The sequence below is a fragment of the Ictalurus punctatus genome, chromosome 29 (assembly GCF_001660625.3).
Source record: "Ictalurus punctatus breed USDA103 chromosome 29, Coco_2.0, whole genome shotgun sequence".
NCBI classification, from domain to species: Eukaryota; Metazoa; Chordata; class Actinopteri; order Siluriformes; family Ictaluridae; genus Ictalurus; species Ictalurus punctatus.
Genome location: NC_030444.2, coordinates 7,546,294 through 7,567,676, shown reverse-complemented (window position 1 = coordinate 7,567,676; position 21,383 = coordinate 7,546,294). Strand labels below are relative to the sequence as shown.

General features: G+C 39.3%; 1 protein-coding gene across 5 annotated transcripts in view; it reads left to right on the top strand.

The window, feature by feature from the left end:
- Window positions 1-359: 359 nt before the first annotated feature.
- efemp1 (EGF containing fibulin extracellular matrix protein 1) overlaps window positions 360-21,383 on the top strand; it is a 35,414-nt gene continuing 14,390 nt past the window's right edge. The window contains exons 1-5 of one of the 5 annotated variants that reach the window (XM_053677635.1): window positions 360-536; window positions 1,008-1,095; window positions 1,316-1,361; window positions 2,006-2,278; window positions 19,145-19,267. In XM_053677635.1, coding sequence (XP_053533610.1) covers window positions 1,015-1,095; window positions 1,316-1,361; window positions 2,006-2,278; window positions 19,145-19,267 — 523 coding nt within the window. In that variant the 5' untranslated portion in view covers window positions 360-536; window positions 1,008-1,014. The remainder of the gene's footprint in view (window positions 537-1,007; window positions 1,096-1,315; window positions 1,362-2,005; window positions 2,279-19,144; window positions 19,268-21,383) is intronic. The other 4 variants (XM_053677634.1, XM_053677633.1, XM_053677636.1 and 1 more) reach the window with 4 other exon arrangements.

The following is a 21,383-nucleotide window of genomic DNA, read 5'->3' as shown; positions in this document are numbered from 1 at the left end:
TCCTGGTGGGCCACAATATTGAGATTAGCTTCTGTCTCTTTTAATTCATCCCACCACCAATATGATTTTGTTAGAAATGGAAAACAGCCTAAATCTCTGCAGTGTCTGAGTTAGACCCAGCTGTTCTAGGAATATATTCAAGGATTATAAATAAGCAGTAGAGGGAGCCACAATCTCGCTTTTTAAAAACCACACACACACACAGACACACAGACACACACACACACACACACACGCACGTGCGCGACAGTAATTCCTATAAAGCCCAGTGATAGCTTACAGTAGAACCTGTCCGTGCCACCCCCTCTCCCTCTTCCTCTCCCTCTCCCCCCACCTCCACCTCCACCTCCCCCTCTCCCTCTCCCTCCCCCTCTCCCTCTCCCTCCACCTCCCCGCATTCCGCGTGTGCGCTGTGATTACACCAACTCCTCACACTCACACGTTTCCAAATCGCCGGGCTGTTAGGACAAGCAGCATCCGCATCGTGCAGCACATCGGAGTCACTCACTTAAGGCACCGGCTGCAGGTAATCCCAGGTAGGACTGCTTCAACTTCAGTACCAAAATAACGCATGGTCCAGTGCAGGTGATGTTCAGACATGATAACATTATGTCTATACTGTGGGCTTGTTTAGTTTAGTCTATAGAAAGTAGAAGGTCCTGGTATAAAGGGTGCATGTAAATGAACTTGTTACATGTTAATATATATATATATATATATATATATATATATATATATATATATATATATATATATATATATATAAATTTATCTGTCATTGAGCAGAGTTTTGTGATAAACATATAGCGGGAAGTGTGATTCATAGAGGAAAGATGAGGGAGGTTTACAGCAGCTACTGAACTTGAGTAGATTTAGGACATGTCGCTACTCGTTCACCATCTCTCAGAGAGGTGTAATAACGGCTATTACATGGCCCGTAGACCGGCATGCCTATTTATGTGCCTTTCCTACCCCCCCCCCCCCCCACCCCCCCCCCACCACCACAGAGCCACGATGATGCCTGGAATCTACATGATGATGGCCATGTTGGCCCATATCTTCGCCCAAGAACCAGAGGAACCCGTCACTTACACAGCAAGTTTTTTTTTTTTAATAAAGTCAAACTTCTTGACTAGACCTATTACGGAAATCACTGCTTTCCTGTTTTGAGCACTGTAATCATAGTGCAGTAAACTCCAAGGGAAAAATTAACATGTTATTTGCCTCAGAATTATTATTACACCTTATTTGTGGACAAGGGATTCAAAACAGGTTACAACTTGCCAAGTAATAGTATTTTCTTCTTCTCTTACAGTGCACAGATGGCTATGAGTATGATCCTGTCAGACAAGTGTGCAAAGGTATGAGCTCTTACATTTGGGGCAGTCAATTTATTTAATAGTAGTATGTTAATGACTTGCAGTGCAATCTAGGCCTAGAAAGGAAAAAAAGAAAAAAGCAGCCTAGGATGGTCCCATCATCACTGGCAGACAACCAGGGAGGATGCCCCATACCTGGAGGAGATGAGATCAGCAGTCCAGGATCATTTAGTTGTGTAGTTTAGTAAAGGTTTAGTAATATAGTTTGGTCTGCTGCATTTTTACAATAAAAGCTTAAATGTCCAGTGCAAAATTTTGTGACAAATTACAGACATTTTCTCATATGAATTTTGTTCATGAACAAAAAAGAAACGTAAAAAGACTCCCTAAATGTCTAAGCAATATTAAATATTGCATTAAACTGAGATTCAGTTTCAGTATGGGTTACAGCTGCTTACGTTTTGCAGGTTGTGTGTGTCTTTGTGTATGTGTGTGTGTGTGTGTGTGTGTGTGTGTGTGTGTGTGTGTATGGGCAATATGCATAACGTGACCCAGATGGGCAACAACAGTCACTGTGACTTCCTATTAAACATTTCGAAATGATCGAAACCCATCGTACCTACATAGACACCGTCAACATTTCCAAACACTCATAGCCCTATACTGCCTCTTCCCTTTTTCAACAGACATCAATGAGTGTGCCATCGTTCCCGATGCCTGCAAAGGGGGTATGAAGTGTTATAACCACTTTGGTGGATACCTCTGTCTGCCACAGAATGCACAAATCTTTGTAAGCAGAGGGGATGAGACGGTGCAGCCGACTGAACCGAGTCCCCCCAACCCTCCGGTCCCTCCAAACGTGAACTCTCAACCAGTAAGCCTGCCCGAGCGTCGACCGTCTGGTCCATACAGGCCCTGCACACCTGGTTTCACCTTGGATGAGCAAAATTACTGCAGAGGTAGGATTGCTTTTCCAGCATCCAAGCTGCCACTCTTAAGTGAATGTTAGGATCTGAAATGTGAAATAACCAAAAATAATCCAACATGAAATTTTTAAATTTCTCTAAAAAACCATGAAAGCCATAAAAATTGTATTTGCATTCGAGATATGCTATCCAGGGTCACTGATAGTCTGCAGTGAGCATTGAAACATGTGTAATATAAATTAGAATCATTACTATGACCTGTAGTCAGTGTTACAACCTGTCATCTAAATCTGAGCCTAGATTATCTGAGTGCTATACAATCACTGGCCACTTTATTAGGAACACATGTACACCTGCTCATGCTTGCAATTATTCAATCAGCCAATCACGTGGCAGTAGCACAATGCACAAAATCATGCAAATACAAGTTAATGAGCTTCAGTTAATGTTCATGTGCAACTGTCTCTAGAATTAAACTGCAGTTCTGTGGGTAGATATGCCTTGTTGATGAGAGACTCTTTACAACTCGGGTGTACTGAAAAGTACCTCAGAATGCACAACATATCAGGCTTTGAAGTGTTGCATATGACTGAAGGTTATACAAAAGCATAAGAGCAGACTACTGGTATAATGAATCTCGATTTCTGATGCACCATGCAGATCCCAGGGTCAGAATTTGTCATCAAAAGCATGAATCCATGGACCCAACCTCCCTTGTGTCAATAGTTCAGGCTGCAGGTGGTGGTGTAATGGTATGGGGAATGCTTTGTTGGCACAAATTGCGCACCATAATACTAACTGTACAATGTGGCAATGAATCCAGTACTTCAGTGGCTTTCCCGTCACCAGATCTAGCTTCATTTTTGCACCTCTGGGATGTGGTAGAATTGGAGAGTCACAGCATAAATGTGCAGCAGACAAATATGCAACAATTATGTGATGCAATCATATCACCATGGACAAGAATCTCAAAGGAATGTTTCCATAATCTTGTGGAATCCATGACATGAAAATTTGAGGCTGCTCTGAGAGCAATTACGGAGTCCGCTCCAGTATTAGAATGGTGTACCTAATAAAGTGGCTGGTGTAATTTGTAGTTATTATTAGTATGTATAATATGTAACCAGTAAACACCATCTACAACTTGTAATGAGTATTGGAACTTACAGTTAGTATTAAAACCTTTGGTCAGTATTGCAGCATGTCAGTACTATAACCTATGGTCAGTAGTGTAACCTGTATTCACGCAGTACAGTATTATCTGTTATGTGTGCTCTTGCTGGAAATCTTTATTATTGCAAGTGGTGTACAATATAGATATAGATTTTTGTAGGTACACATGTAGTCCATGTGTTAATTTGTCAGCTCCTCTTTACTTTATCCCTCTATATACGGGAACCCCCATAGGGCCACTACTGACCAGATGTTATTTACAGTAGGTGGGAAATTACCATCAGCACAACAGTGACACTGTCAAGTGTTTGTGGCACTGATATGTATTAGGTTCAACATTGTTCCTATTATTTATTTATTTTTAAAACACTGTGCTCTTACTGACTACTTCATTAGACACATTTGCAATACATAATTATGCTATGCACACATATATACTCATACCAAGCCCAGCGGTGGTTCTATAGTGGTCTCTTTCCACTAATGGACAGGGACGAGAGGACTAACAATTTCCAACAGCAAATAGACTACAGTCAGTAATTATGAATATTGAGTGCACTAACATGTAGGTGTACTGATAAAATGCCAAGTTAGAGTAGATACATTGTAGGTCAAAGGTCACCAACTCTCTTCCTTGAGATCTACCTTCCTACAGGTTTCATCTCTAACCAGAATCTGTCACACCTGTTTGAGTTGATGAAGAACTTCTTAAGGCAATGATTTGATGGTCAGATGGGCACAATTATGGTTGGACCTGAAGTCTTCAGGAAGGTAGATCTCCAGGATCTGCTGTAACATAGAATTGTAATCTAAAAGGAAGAGGCTGTATGTGCTTGATCTTCAGCTATGAGGTAACTATTTTGGGCCATGTCTCTGGATGCGTTGGGCCTGTGAAAAATATAGCCATATTAATGGTAGTCGGGGTGAGGTAATTACTTTACAGCTTCACATAAAGAACCCCATTCAGTCTTCCTTAAAACAAATAAAACATGAGAAACACCTTTGAAGCTCAACAGCTTGCTTTTGCAGTATGAAATGGAAGATAGCACATCTAAATGAAAAGAAAAACACAAAAGAATTTGGGGATAAAAGCAGGCCAATTTACCCTATTTTCCCATTTGACACCAAGGATCTCTTCTATTGACTGCCTCGGGTCTAATATGTTTGGCTTCCATTCAATATCCTTTGATGGGAATGATGCATGTTCAACATCTACCGTGTGTTCTTGGAAAATAATGAAGGCATCAAACATCCTGCGGATGCTGAATCATACAGCGCTTGATTTGCTCTGAACAATTCCGCCACAACTATGGCAAATTACAAAGTCGATAGCAGTGCAGCTCAAATGAGAGCTGTGATGGATGATGCAGCTGGCATACTCTTTTTCCTGCTGTGGTCTGTGGTCACCCATTTATGCTTCAACGGTTTATTTTAGTCATAAGTCAGCACCTCACCGGGCATCAAGGTTCACTTTAATTACATACAGATGAAGAAGCTTTAGATCATAATGGTTCGGTAGCATTGCTCATGGTAATGGGGTTAAAAAGGTGCAGAGGCTGTGTGTATGTGTGATTTGTGTCCTTCTGAGGGAGAGTCTGGCATCATGGTAGGTAAACAAACGGCTTTTGAGTGCCAACCGCAAAGCCAGGCACGTGGGCAAGCACATCTGTTGGTCTAATGGTATGATTGAAGCAGTCAGCAAGCTCCCTTTGTCTGCTACCTTTATTATACCCCATTTTACCACATCAAAAAGACAGCATAAAGGCAGCTCCTGCCTCTCACTTCATCACTCAAACAATGACTTACAATGAAGGAAGCCCATCAAAATGTTATCAGGACTGTTTATTAGTCAAAAAGGTAAAAAAAGAAATGTGGGCGGTGGAATTATGGAGACACTTGTGGCAGTGTCACAAATTTCCGATTAAAACCTCTGAGTGTGACTGCTGCTACGACGCTCTTCTAAAAGCCACCAATAGAGGGATGGCATGGGATTACGCAAAACTCACAGCTACAAATATGGTAGTGGTAAACATAAACAAAACATACTAATGGACGGTATATCCATATGAACTCAAGTTCACTCTGAATAATGTTTCTGCTAATGTGAGCACATTACCTGAACAAGCCTGCATAGCGCTGATTGATGATGTAAGCAGACTGTATTCATTTTCTGAATCACAGGTCTATCGTTATAGGATCTTCCTCATACTGTATAATCTGACACGAAGAACACATATTGTGGCACAGTGTGTTGTACAGTTAATGAGAAGTCATTAGATTTAAGAAGATTTTACAAAGCATTAAACTGCTTTTAAAATTAGTCTTTACCCATGACTTATACACATTTGAGTGATGGCTTGATGAGTATACAGTCATGGAGAAAATCTGAGTTAGGTGCAGTTTATTTCTCCCATTCTGGTTTATAGACATTGTAAAACAGGAATGTATCGTAGGTAGACCAACTACATGGGGCCACATGACCTAATTATAGGAGAAAATCAATAAATGTTTTTGTGCTCTTTGGCAAGCAATGTGAGCCTCCTTGGAAAGAAGAACATAAAAAAAATTGTTAGTTGGCTAATAAGGTCACTACACTTTCAGCTGTGTTGAGAACTTGTTTTCCAACATTACCTGTCACATTTAATTCTGTTCTCCATTTAATGTAGGCAGTCAACATAGTTTTACTATAAGGTTAACCATTGTAATTGGGTTTATATTAATGTACTAAATTACCATTGTTTGGCTGTGTCGTTACATGAATCTACAGAGCATTTGATATTCTGGTGATATTTTGGTGAACAGTATTTTGTAAAGCCATTACATCTGGAATAAAAAAAACCCACCTTTTTGCTGAAATGGCTTGTGTCTTAGTGAGTCATTACAGAATCACAGAGCCTCGTCTTTGATTTCTCAGAGAATTTGTCTTAATCAGAGGTGTGTTTCTTTTGGAAAGCTTTCTTGTGTGCTATTAGTGCTCAACAAGCTTTATATTGTGCTTGGTGTGTCTGTGGAACAGACACCCACTTAGTCTGTCTTCATAAATTTCTTAATAAAGAAAACCTCTGGATATCGAATAATGCTTATGCCATGCTTACTCATCATTTTTGGGTGGAAATCCAGGCCAGGACCTGATTCAGGTCAGCGTTAATCACACACACATGAATATGCACCCATGACTGATTGCTTGAGGTTATAGGAGCCTGCTTATGTTTTATGATTATCAGCCATGCGCTGTAAAACCTGAAACATTAAGTTTACTCAAATGAGTTAAGGAAACTGACTACCTTGAACCAGTTAAGTTTAAAAATGAATTGCTTTTAGTATAGCGTACATAAAGATATGAGTGTACTTAACTTATTCTTTGGTATGTATACTTAAATCCACTAAGTAAAGCTTAAAGAACCGATTAAGTCAATTTTGGAATTCTGTTTTGTTTATACAGTAAAGCTCTGTTGAGAATAAAACAGCTCACTCCCTCGCTCCCTTTCAGCAACCTCTTTATACTAGGAGCGATTTATCATAGCCAATCCACCTACTGGAGTGAAAACGGCAAGAACGTGAACCTTCACATAGACAGTCATCTGATGCCAGGATTGAACCCGGGATCCCGGACTTGTGAGTTATAGTAAATTTGTGTGTCCTGACATCAAAAGCCATTGAGAGATGCACATTTTGTCTTTTGTTAGACCAATCAAAGTTGTCTACCATATATTTCATCTTGATCTGAAACATTCACATGCTGCTCCTTTCAGCTTCTTATCATTGAGGTTTGCTTGTCTCTGTTTCTGATTTATGGCTATTTTTGTGACCTTCATGGCCTCTGCCAGGTCACTCATTAGGAACAGTTTGTAAACATCATAATACACAACATGCTGAAGGACACACCTGTTTGGGAGTTCTGCCAAACATCAGCTTAAACGGGGCATAGCCTGTGAGATTTGGCTTTAAGTAAGAGACTGTAAAATTATGTTAATCTCTGCTTGGTTTTTGGTGGCAGGGCACAAATCATGTTTCCCAGTGTTCAGTTGAATGCTAAGTTGGAAGCTTCAACTTGCTGGAGGTCATAAATTGTACCCAACCCCATATTAACCCAATGGGTTAAGGGGGGCACCATTACCTATTGGATTAATATTAGGCTTGCTGAGAATGTAAGTCAACATGTTGTTGTCTCCAACCAGTGATTAAACTTAACGCAGGTTGCCCATTTGGGTCCTAAAAAAATAGTCTGATCTGGGTACCTGGATAGTGCATAGTTTAATGATTTACTATCAAAAGCTACTGTGATTGCAATATCATGTCCTTCTGACACTTGAGGATGCAGAGCACCAAGCCCACTGCGGGAAGCATCTATGGACACCAAGAAGGATCTAGTAAATCTGTGCTTTTTTTTAAGCACCTGAAAGCTTCCCTACTTCATAAACCTCTACGTTGCAATAGTAGTTAACGTCATTGTTAAATCAACTGTACATCATATAAAGCATTAGCTTTGTCAGGACTGCACACAGCCCAGGCTACCACTTTTCTTGCAGGTTAGCATGTGGGGTGATGCTTAGTCACTAGTTGCCTTCCTATTATATTAAGCACTTTCAAGTTGAATGTTCAAATCCCAAAGGAGCAAAATTGTCCATGTTCTATAGGTGAGAGAGATAGTATACTCTCTCCTCTCCTGTGTGAATCACAGTGACATTAGTTAATCACATTAGTCTGTGAGCTCATATGCAGAAGACGACAGATAGAGCTTTACTCTGAATGTGTTACACTGCCCTCTGATGCAGCAGCTTGATAATATGTGGCTCGCAGGCTTCACCTGTCTTGCTAACCCACACCCTTCCCAGTTGTTATCTGTCATGTATTAGCAAATAACCAAATTGGGGAGAAAACCGGAGGGCTTGGTGTCGCTAAGTTTGATGTGATGGACAAGAGGACTGCCTTTTATGCAGTCAGCAATGAATGACGTGAAAAAAGACTGCCTCATACTGCCTGTAATTCCACAAGTTTTGGTGTGAATGGACTGGGATCCACTTCCATGTGCTGCAGACCCAAAAAACAAAGCCTTGTACTACTTATGAGGTCAGTGTCTTTTTTTCTTCCAGGGTGATGTCAGTCTGGTCCAAAAAACATTAAAAACAAACAAACAAACAAAAAAAACAACTTAAACCAGTCAACACCAATAATAACAATTAAACTTTTCATTATTATTTTTTTAGTTCTTCTATTAACACAACATAGTCATCTGTTCTGTGACGAGAGGTACTGGAAATTAACTAAACACTATTTGTGCCATCTATGTTCTGTAACCATGTGGAAATATGAGTTAGTCTTGTGCAGTGCTAGTGACAGGAAGGTTGTGAATTCAAAAACCAAGACTGGGAACTGATAACCACTTATGGACCCTTGACCCTTATCCAGCCCTCGATACCTGAATTTGGACTAAGTCCGAAAGCCCCTTGGATAAAAGCATTTGCCCAATGAATACCCGATAACCTTCTTTTTAAACAAGTCTGGCATGAATAAACACACTGCAGTAGGGGTTTTGTCCACCAAGACAAATAAAGAACCCTTAAGAGTTCTAGATTGTACAGTAGCAGAATATTGATATAATATTTGTGACTTGTTTAACATTTGTCACTTCTGAAGCCAAGTGATCTTTAAGATCTTTGAATTTGCTGTTGTGTTACTGCCATGACAAATGCAAATTAGCTCTTTTTTCTTTTAGCACAGACTACCACACTGAGCTTTTAAGAGAGGCTTATGAGCAACAGGTTATGGAATTTTTTTTCCCCATTTGCACAAAAGCACGGAAGAAATGAGTCATCACAAAGATAACTATCACATCAATTTATAATCTCAAAGAATGTTGAGGTCATGACCAGAAACAGATTTGGTGGGTAAATATTTGGTGTCTCTCTGCTCTGGCATTGGTTTTGCTGTATCTCCTATAGTGCTTATGGTTATGATTTAACTAGGTCAGCTCTAGATAAACAAAAAGGCAATTTTTCCCTTGGCAGACAATTACTACTTTGATTCATTAGCACTTTCAGACCATGTGGTGGAGTGACTCAATTTCCAAAAGAGGAAGCTAACTGTCTGAAGAAATTCCATGAGATCAGGTGTCATCATTGTTTATTTTTCAGAAATGTTTGCTTTGAAGGTACAAAATTATTTACTGAAAAGAAAATAATGATAGAAAAAAAAGCTAATTTAACACTTCCCCTGCAGAGATGAATATCATATAATGATCACATGCAATTATTATATATATTAAGTATGTCAGTAGCTCAGCTATTTTCAAAATAATGTAGCTTTTCCAGTGACAAGTAGTGTAGCAAGACAAAACACTACGCCCTATTTTCTATTTTTCCTTAACCTGTTCAACTGTGGTTTCAAAATGATCAAAATAGTTAACGATTTTGAAGGAGCATGACAGCTCACCTCAGATGTTAGTTTAGCCTAATAGTTAGCCATCAGCAAATATGAAATATCAAACAATAGTGACAAGCATAATTATTCATATTGCAACAAATGGCCAAATGTAGCAATATTATATCAAAGCTATTTCCAGAAATAAACAAACCAAGTTTTCAAGTGAGCCCTCTCTGTATCTGTTTTTATTTATTTTATTTTTTTTATTCGGAATGTCTTGAATATCCTCTTTAAACAGTTGTCTCTATTGTCTCTATTCTGTCTGTGTTCTTTGGCTAACTACAATGTTGTATTGCATATTTTCATGTTCCATGACATGATAATAATAATGATTTCTAATAATGATGGAAAGAAACTCCCTATGAGTAGAATAGGATTCTGCGTGTAAGTGTTCAGTGTTGTTGTTATTATTGGGCTGTGTTTGCCGGAATCCAGCTGTTTCCTGCCCCTGCATGTGAGAAATTGTTGATCTTTCTCTTCCTCAGTGCTGTGCCAGAGTCATCTGGCCAACCAAACCAACAAATCTGGCATTGGGTCAAAAGAACCGTGCATTATGCCCTCCTCTTTCAAGAAGAGCTTCTATGTTGCATGGTTTGGAGTCAAAGGGTCCAAGAACTTTATAGTTAACTGTGCTGGATGTATTGTTCATTCTTGACACCACCACCCACCTGCTGTTAGCATGTTTACTGGCTGTTGGCCTGTGTTACGATCTAATTCAGTTTTGAAGGTATTGCAACACAAGTATTTGTAAGAGGATGGAAGGAAAGAACCACCATTATGGATAGTAGTATTAGTACCTGTGATTACATGAAATGTTAGTGTTACATTAAGTAGAAATGCTATGGTTTAGTCCTCCCATTTTTCTTAAGGTCACAAGTTAAAAACCACACTATCCCATAAACAGCTGAATTGTGTTCTGAAACACTTTGTGAATACAGCATTATAAATATATCTTTTATATCTTTTATAATCACAAGCACAGTGTCACACAGGAGATGGGTTTCCTTTAGAGTCTGGTTCCTTTGAAGGTTTCTACGTCATGTTGTTTCAGGGAGTTTTTCCATGCCGCTGTTGGCCACTGCCTTGCTCATTAGGGCCCTAACTCCCTAAAGGGGCAGTGGTGGCTTGGTGATTAAGGCTCTGGGTAACTAATTGGAATGTCAGGGGTTCAAGCCCCAGCACTGCCAAGCTGCTACGGTTGTGCCCTTGAGCAAGGCCCTTAACTCTCTCTGTGCCATTGGCATTGTATCATGACTGACTCTGGCTACCTGATATACTGGGGTATGCAAAGAAAAGAATTTTGCTGTAGTGTATATGTGATTAATAAAGGCTCATTATCATTAAATCTACATCCAATTTAATTGGATATCTGTTCTGCCATAATCAAGCCTAAATATTAATTATGTCAAGAACAGAGCATTTCTTTTATACTCAAAACAGCAGTGATGTCCCTGGTGCTTTTCCTAACCTTTCTCTGAATGTTTTGACAGTTTCTGATATCTGTCGAGTCTGGATTCCTCCTTGAGTTTCTCAGTGTGACCTGGGCCTTAATGCAAGCCTGTGGTGTGGTTAAGATGATGCTGACCTCTGTGATGACTTAAGGTTTGGTATGACATTCATCCATCTATGTATGAAGGTTACACTCTGGTCTCCACTTGTATATAAATGGCAACAGATTTGTCACATAAATATATTTTCTACTAAATATGATATAACAGAAACAAGACTTTGAAGATCTTTTGAAAATTGTGCCAATAAAATCATCACCAATCACTTGACATGAATGTGTTCGCTAATTGTTCTCATATGGGTCTCCAATATGATGGCTATCTGTTTTTCCCAAGACGCAAATTGAAGTCAGTTTCATCTGGTTGATAGAAGGCATTTGTATATGAACTGCTCATGTAGATCAGTGAAGCATCAAAGCATCCCAAAAATTCCACTGGCCAGGAAAAGGTCAACAGACCGTGGATCATTCGGAATGTTAATTCTTCTTGTCCATCTGAGATGCTCTGGACCTGATTTTATTTTAGGTCATGAACTGGAAAGAAGCATTTCTGTAGTGGCGCCAGGGAAAGATTTCTGTTTTCACTTTGAAATTGATCTTCACTGTTGCTTAGTAAAGGCCATAGTGAGGAAGCCTTATCTGTCACTGAAAGCCAAATAAAAGAATTGAAAATCTGAAGATCAGATCTCTGGGAGTAGGAAAGAAGGCAAATGGTTTCATGATGCAACACAAAAGTTTTGTTTCCCCTAATCATGTGTAGCAGCTCAGCACGTGCCATAAAATATCCTGTTAATACCCCTTTAGGAGTTGTATCTGCTTTGTCATGTAGAGTGCTAACACTTTTAAAGGTGTTTAAGGTTCTCGTAAAAGTATCCCCTTAAGGCTAATACATGACCGGCATGTAAAGTGATGTGAAATGTTGTTAACTTCAGATATTTCGCCCCTGCTCATTTTTCCAGGGAATAGTTGCGCTATTGAAGAAATTGTGTAAATAAGATGACTCAAGTCATTTTTTGGACAATATCCCTTTTTCCATTGCAATAGTTCAGTGAAAACACAAACCAAATGCCCCCCAGTGCGGCGAATACAGCTAGTTCTTTCATGTCAGTGCATATCTGGTGGGAAAAAAAGAACATTACATGGGTGTTGTAGCCAAAAAAACAATTGGCATGAGGTTTGAGGTTTCATGGAGAAAAGGACACAGGGCAGCTGGATATCCTCTGAATTCCATTACAGTGTAAACGGATGTGTTTAAAACCATAGGGCAACTGGGAGTGTCAAAGTGCAGATTGACAGTTGTACTGCAGAGGAAGTTACTTATGACTCACCACACTAGGATCATCAGTAAATACATTTAAACTACCTTCATCAGAGCTACTGATTTTACTATTTTAAATATTGTAGCATGCAGGTTGTTGGCCGTAGGTTGGCTTCTTTTTGCTTAGTTGCTGTCAACTACATTACAGACAATACATTTAACTGAACAGTACTATATTCTCACTGGCTACTTTAATAGGAACACATACACACCTGCTCCTATCTAATAAGCCCATTATGTGGCAGGAATGCAATGCATAAAATCATTCAGAGACAGGTCAAGAGCTTCAGTTAATGTTCACATCAAACATCAGAATGGGGGAAAAAATCTCAGTGACTTTGACCATGGCAAGGTTGATGGTGCCGGAAGGGCTAGAATGAGTATTTTAGAAACTGCTGATTGCCTGGGATTTTCATGCAAAACAATGTCTAGAATTGTGCAAGAAACATCCAGTGAGCAGCAGTTCTGCAGGTGGAAATGCCTTTTGATGAGAGTGGTCCGAGGAGGTAACTCAAATAACCACTCGTTACAACCATAGTGAGCAGAAAAGCATTTCAGAATGCAAAGCACATTGAATCTTGAGGTGGTTGGGCTACAAACACATCAGGTTCCACTCCTGTCAGCCAAGAACAGGAAACAGAGAACACAATGGACACAGGCTTAATGAAACTAGACAGTTGTATATTTATTGAAGACTTTTGGGTCAGAATTTGGTGTCAACAGCATGAATACATTGATCCAACCTGCCTTGTGTTAACTGTTTTCTTGGCAAACACTGGGCCCCTCAATACTAATCGAGCATGGAGTGAATGCCACAGTTTATTTGTGTTTTGTTGCTGGCCATGTGCATCCCTTTATGGCCACAATTTACCCATCTTATAATGGCTACTTCATACTGAATGCAATAGAATGCAATACAGTGCCTTTGGGATGTGGTAGAACGGAAGATTCACAGCATGAATGTGCAGCTGACAAATGTTATGCAATCATGTCAACAAGGACCAAAAATCTTAAAGGAATGTTTCCAACACGTTGTTGAATTCATGCCATGAAGAGTTGAGGCTGTACTAAGAGCAAATGGAGGGGGGGTGCAACCTAGTATTAGTATGATGTTCCTAATAAAGTGGCATATGTTTTAACAATTCTTTTTAAAAAGGACATTATATTAATAGCTTAATGGCTGAGACAATGTAAGAAAGAGTAGAATTTATCCATGTCATTTAAACAACTGAATTGATTAAATTAAACATTAGGTCTAGAAAAAAAGGGAAAGGAACAAATTGGGGGAGAGAGAATACTCTTCACTTTTTCCACAAACATTCACAGGGCTTGCTCACGCTATCCGAGCACTTCCCTCCTCTCTTTTCCTCCTCTCTCCTGGTGGCCGAGTGGGAGGTCAGCCCAGGTTTGGGAGCTTTTGGGAGGCGCAAATGGAACGAGGACCAAGTGGGGCTTTGAGTTCTGTTTACTCAGACTTAAGACTCCAGGTGGGGCCAGTGGCCAAAAATATGACATCACTCTCACACACTGTGTGTGTGTGTGTGTGTGTTTGCCATGCTGCTGTGCCCCTTGCCACTGTTTAATGATATAGCTGATATAGCTGATTTCAGACACAGCCACATGCATTCTAATAAACCATTTTAATTTCTGTGTATGTTGTAACATGTGCCATGTAGGGGATATTACCTTTTAACATATTAACTTTAACTAGTCAACTGGTCATTCAAAAGATAATCAACTAGTCATCTTTTCTGTAGCTAAAACAAAAAAAAATATATTAGTTTTACGTTGTTAATTTTAGGCTAATTTGTGCAGGATCCGACCCTTTGAAACACTGAACACTGTACCATATAAGTGATAATCTTCTATTAAAACAAAATAAATAACATTGATAATCTTCTATTAAAACAAAATAAATATTCTCCTAATATAGTTTTACATGATGTGTAGTTTGCTGTAGAAGTGACTCCATCTTGTCTGATATATTTCCAGTCTAATGAAGTACAGCTAGTATAGTGTTTAGAAAACAATTAGCCCATTTGTTAGGTCTTTGCTACAAAGGGTGGGTAACTGTAGATCACCCAAGATCTTGTTGAACATATGAGAGCATGGATAGCACTGTGACAATTTCTTTGATTGAGGACCTGATACAGTTACTTATAGAAGCATCTCACATCATAAAAGAAAGACAGAGAAACAAGAGCCAGATTGAAAGACCATATAAGTAAATGAAACATGGTTAAACCAAAGTCTCCAGTGATTTCAGTGTTATGGATCCAATAGTTTCATTTGATTGTACTATCAACAACCCAACATGCCTTTGGAGAAACTAAAATTAAATAGGCTAGATACACATTGTCCAATAAATGACCAAATTACATTACAATTACACAGAAAGACATCCATACACCAGTTTCATCATGTCTTTAAAACTTAGTACTATTTTGTTTGAAAATGTTAGTGGAAAGTAAATATGAGTGTTTACTGTGTGTAATGTAAGATGACCTCTTTCTGTAAAGGCAGTAGGTTTTTAGCCATGTTTGAAGATCAAAAGTACAAGACTGCTTAATGAAAGTCTGGGTTGTGGTACTAGATTATGCTATATTAGGTTTCCATAGCCTACATTAGTTTAGGTTGCCTTAGGCAAGGTAAAGTAAGGTTAGGTTAGGGTAGGGTAAATGAGGTTTTAAATTATGTTCAGGAGGTTTTTCAGGTTAATCTTGCACGTTCATTGCGTAAGTTATCTTGGTTACTATTCTGTAATATCTGAACACTAACATTATGGAAGACGACAAAGTCACCTTTAATCTTTTGCAGTTCATCCTTCTTAATGTAGGCTACCAACACCGCAATCCCTTTTTTTTCTATTTAATCTCAAAGTAACTTTTTATGTTGACATTGGAATGCATTTTTTCACTCGTCTCAACAAGTATATCAGCAATTTATCCAGAGTGTTTGGTCTGAGATCTTGAGAGTTTTAGAAGCTCCAGTGTAACATGAGCAGTTTTCATTGCACTTTGAACTCAGGCCAAGGAATGAAGCAGGTGAGTGTGCAGGAATAAAAAACACGAGTTCAGTTTACATACTGGTATTCATCCTAGTGATATCGATTAAGTGTGAACTTTTGCTGTACAGTCTTTTCATCATTATTTGTACTTAGGAAGAGCATATATTTACTTTTGTAGAAGTCTGGCTATTTTATATTCCAGTTTCTATATGTTAGTTATGCTGGTAATATAAATCTAACTAGGTCTAAAATAGCATGTTTATACATTTGGAATTACATCTTCTTTTATACTAATGCCGTATAATTTTCAACACCACAGTTATTTTGTATTTAAGCAGAACATTTTTCATCTTCGTTCATTTTTTTCTCCTACAGGTCTTGTTTTGACTACATAAGCAAATATAACATATCATCACATGATGGCACTTGCTCCATTCACTGACATCTCATTACAATAAGGGTCTCATTGTTGACTTCAGAAAGTACGTGACGTCTAAATGGAAACAGTTACTGGCTTGAGCTTTCTAGGTTTGCAGATTTCTGATGACCTTTGCAAAGTGTACATGGAAAAGGCTTTGCAGGATTAGATCCCACTTCCTGTGCCGAGTGAAAATGCACTCACTATGCATCAGCTATGTTTCTATTCAAATGTTCTGCAGACTGTGAAAATGTATTTTGATGGACTAATAAAAAGACTAATAAAAAGACATTCCGACAAATGCAGATTGTCAAGGATACACACGTTGTACGTCATTTTTATGTGAAACATCTGTTTGCTTCCCTGTTGAGGAAGTTGATTTAATTCAGTTCAAAACACCTTAATCCCTTGTTTTTGTCCAATAAGTCTATTTGTTGTTTGTAAAGCTGCACTGTCAAATGTGAGTGTGTTGATACACAACTTGGGTGATGGTAATGGTAGTGTTTGACTTATTATTTATACTCATACTCTTTCCCGAAAGTGAAAATCTTGTTCACTGAAGTATACTAAACTTGATTTTGCTACAGCACACTTTAGTGCATTTGAAGCTAGAGGTGTATGTGGGACTATATTTAATTCCATTCCCACCCACTTCTAAATTAATTCTGACCAATCCCTCCTATTCCCACAGACACTCTTGATAAATCCCACCCACTCCCACAGAATGTTTAATTAGTCCTGCTCTGTACATGAAAGTAAGAGTATACTGTGTGTCTGGTATGGGTACAGAATCACCACCATTGAAGTCAGCACTCCATGCAATGGGAGCCACAGCAGCAGAGTATGGTAGCTTGTTACTGTAGGTAACAAGGCAAATTTGGTTGGCTCAAAAACAGTTGCTGGTGCCTGATGACACACTCTCCCACCTGCTACTACAACCTGGACAGGTTTTTGTGGACAAGCTCAAGAGGAACCAATTCATCACCATTCTTCTGCTGAAAACATGAACCAGACATTTGAGGCAGCAGGTTACCTTTAGGCACTCTTATCACACTATTCTCTCAAAGTTGGGTTTCAGAAACAGCACCAGTGATTGGATAAAACTGTGCAGGGCCACATTGGTGTCACATTGTTACCTCTGAGCCAGCCGAGAACTCTAAAATGATTCTGCCAAATCAGAGCATGGATGCATTTGCAAGGCACAATTCACCAAAATCATATACAAAAATATGTGGTTGATGAGTGGCTAGCCTCTGCAACTAAAATGCTGGAACTTGAAAACATCAGACCAGTGCCTACAATTTACCACTAAACATGGGGGTCCACCCCACAAAGGTGTGAGACCCATGCCATCTAGCTTTAGGTTAAACTGTTAAATGGTTAAAATGGCTGGTTCTTTTTAAGATATAAATTCCAAAAAAAGGGAGGTGGAATCAACCTCATTCTTACAGCTAAGAAATGTAAATGTCTTTTGCATGGAAGAAGACAGAGTCATCTCAATTACGGATGAGGTCATGAAATTCCAAGTGGCCACACATCGCCCTTATACAGTGTCAGCGTTTGAGGCCAGAGTTCAAACACAGAGGCTGCACTCACCTTTCCTGACAAAGATACTGACATCTCAGCACATGAATAAAATGATAGTATCAATCTGGTGATAGATAAAAATGTGCCCAGGTCCCCAAACCCTAGTTCCAATGAGAGCTCTCAAGAGGTATTTCGGGATGATTACCAGATGATTACCACTGACCAGATATTTGTGTGTTTAGAGAACACCATAAAGGCGCTCTGCAGTCTAAAGACAGGTTAGCTTACTGAGTAAAGGATGTGATTGCATATACTTACCTGAACAGAGGTAAAGAGGAACCTTCTTCCATTAAATGTTATTTGATGTGTACTATGGCTACCTCCTGGGTGGCAGTAAGTGAAGTGTCACCATGTCTCACCATCTCACCTTGACCAGATTTTACACACTGTATGTTGCTGTATTGCAACTTGTATGCTCTGTGGTGAGTTGAGGAATTCTCATGCTCAATAGAGAGCAGTATCAGCAATTCCTATCTCAATCTCAATTCTTGATTGTACTAGTACTATTTTTGAGCATTTTTTAGTATTTTCAGGGGGTAGCAGCCTATGATTGTGATATGCCGTCTCCACCAGTTCTAAAACAGAAGGTTCCTTATGTGAACAAGGTTCTCCAAATAAGCAGAGGACTACCAAGACACTTTGGTGACTTGGCTCTATGAGAAGGGCCAGAGGAAAAACTTTGACAACTTGACATGGGGGGACCTTTGATAATTTTGGAAGGTTATGGTCGGAACAATGGTTACATACATAATCTTACGTTTTTGCCTCAGTTGGAAATTTCTGGTGTTTCCATTTCCATTTTTTTGATGAAACACTGAAAGTTGATTTGTGTGTTTGCGTGTAACCCTTTTTTTAAAATGTATATGTATCTATACTGTATGCATGTAAGAACATGTGCGTGGACTTGTATCTTGGCCAGCTTCATAGAAAATGATATTAATCTTCATTGAAGCATGACGGATAACCTCAGAAGCCTCCGCACACAGTCAAGCAACCACTAGGGAGAAATATGATCAGCCTCATCGAACGTCCCACCACACCCCTCTATGGGCTGGAAAACGTTTATCTGCTATCCATATGAAAATGGAATCTATTGCAATATGTTGTTAATATATTACAGAATCTGTATAGAATGTACTGAGATCTAAGAACCAAGAATTAAGCTAGCATTTCCCATCTTGTATGGACTTAAAAGAGGTACACCATACAACATAAAGTATGAGTTGAAGAAATTCTTACCATAGTCCGTCTAAGATTACACTGTATATAAAAATCTGCACCTGAGCTCAGGGCCTCGGAGCTGTTCCCGACAATGCCTCCCCCGGCGCCAATGTGATGCCTAGTAAATACACCATGAATGAATAGCCATGGTGAATGGCTAAATATTATTTAACATATATTGTTTTGTGTGTGTGTGTGTGTGTGTCTGTGTGTGTGTGTGTCTGTGTGTGTGCGCGCATGCACAGACATAGATGAGTGTAATACAGGAAGGCACACATGCAGTGCGGGTCAGACCTGTTATAACACCCGAGGATCTTTCCTGTGCCAGTGTCCACCAGGTTACCAGAAGAATGGTGACCAGTGTGTGGGTGAGAATCCTGCTTTTGTAAATTGCCTTTAGATGGTTTCTGTTTTGGCTCTTTCTCCACCCACTTACTGACACTGATCTGTTTCCATGATGTGTTCACCTGCTCTTTGTTTCTCCTTGAATAGATTGGTAATTCCTGCCATGTGATTCTGAAATTTTAATGTTATTTAGCATCAATTCTGAACCTTATTCCCTAGTTATGTTTTCCAGTGTTATTTCTAATTTTGTGTTTCATAAACATGAAACACTCTTGCTTGTTTTGCCCTGTTTGACACCTGCAATAGACTTTGTTAATGAGTTTTGGTATTGCCCTACTAAACTCAATGCTAAGTACATGTTACACCAACTATTACCAGATAGGGTAATAAAAATACACACAGTAAAAGTGATCAAATGTTTTAACTAGTGAGCATATGTTAGCTTGCTAGACTGCTAATGTCAGTGCTTTGTGCTGTTTGGGCAACCTAGCTTGCAAGTTTGTGTTAAATATGACACTGTAAACTCTTTTACATAATTCTAGATAACTGTGAGAGTCATTATGAGATTTTTGTAATGGTGGCAGATAATTATGCTAACAGAGTCATGAACACTTGGTCAGACAACAATAATAATTAATAATGCACCGTAATTAATTTACACAAGGGATGTTTGCCCACAATATTAGGCAATGTACATCTTCGAGTTGCTTGCAATAACATATTTCTCCAAATCCTTTTCTTTTAACTCTTGGCTTATTAGTAGTTCTATAGCATACTACATACTATCAATTATACCAGTAACTACAGTGAAATTACTAGGAAAGGTACAGTCCCCTATGAAAGTATTGGAAAACCAAGGCTCATTTTTTTATTTTTGTTATACAATGAAGATTTTGGGCTTGAGATCAAAAGATGAATATTAGACGCTAGATCAGAATTTCAAAGAATTTAAAGACTTTACCATGGTAGGAAACTGTTACGAAGTCTGACTCTAGAGACTCCTTTCATAAATGCGAAATAAACGTCTCTTTATAGAAAGCTTCAACATATCAACAATTATAGGTTTATAATTGCTTAAATAACAGCAGATTAGCATTAGATTATGTGATCATCCACTATGCAAATCCCAGTGAGTTAGCTATTACTATAGAAATGATAAGGTATGTGAACAGTTGGATTAATATAAACCTGTCATTTGAATTACAGCCAACACTATTGTAAGAGATGCTCTTATGGAAAGTTAATCAACATCTACAGTGCTGTGGTTGTCATGTAACGTGGGCTGGAGACGGATACAAGGCAGTTAAAGACAAATCCAAATCGATAGGCAAAATCCTAATCAAAAAACATTCACAGGGTCAAACGATGAGCAAATGTGCAAAACTAGGCAGAGATGAGAAATAAGGAAATGAGGACGAGAGCAGGATCAAAACACTGGGAAACGAGGACAACGAACAGAGGCTTGGTATGGCCCTCATGGCAAAACATGATACTTCACCTTGAACAAAGACACACGAGGGGTTTTAATATGCAACGTAATTAATAAGGGAAACTAGAACAGCTGATGACAAAAGCAACAACCAATGGCATAATAGGGGCGGAGACAGGACAGAAACCAAAACAAAACACGTGTCAGAAATAAACACAGTCAGTGCAAACCTGGAAGCTCGTGCTGTTGTACCTCAGGCAGGAAATCCGTAACAGAGTCCCCCCCTCTCTCTCCTGGCAGTCCTGGCCCTCTGGGCAAAATGTCCACACTGAACTTATAGTCCCGAGGCAGACACTGTCTTAATAATGGGGCATACAAATGGAAAGCAGGCAATGAGTCGGCAACAGGCTCACCGGGGTCAGATGGCTGGGTTGAGACATGATTGCCATAGTTCTTAGGTGGGAACCTGGCTTGGCGGGCCATCTCATCGGTCTCAGGCGTGAGCAAAGCTTGGTGGGTCTTCTCGTCTGCCTCTGACTGAAACATGGCTTGGTGAGCTGACTCGTCGGCCTCTGACTGGAGCATGGCTTGGTGGGCTGTCTTGTTGGCCTCTAGCAGGTACAGTACAGGACTTGTTAGTCCATCTTGGTCTCTGGCATGAACAGGACTTCGCAGGCTGTGCTGTCAACCTCTAAATGGAACTGAACCTG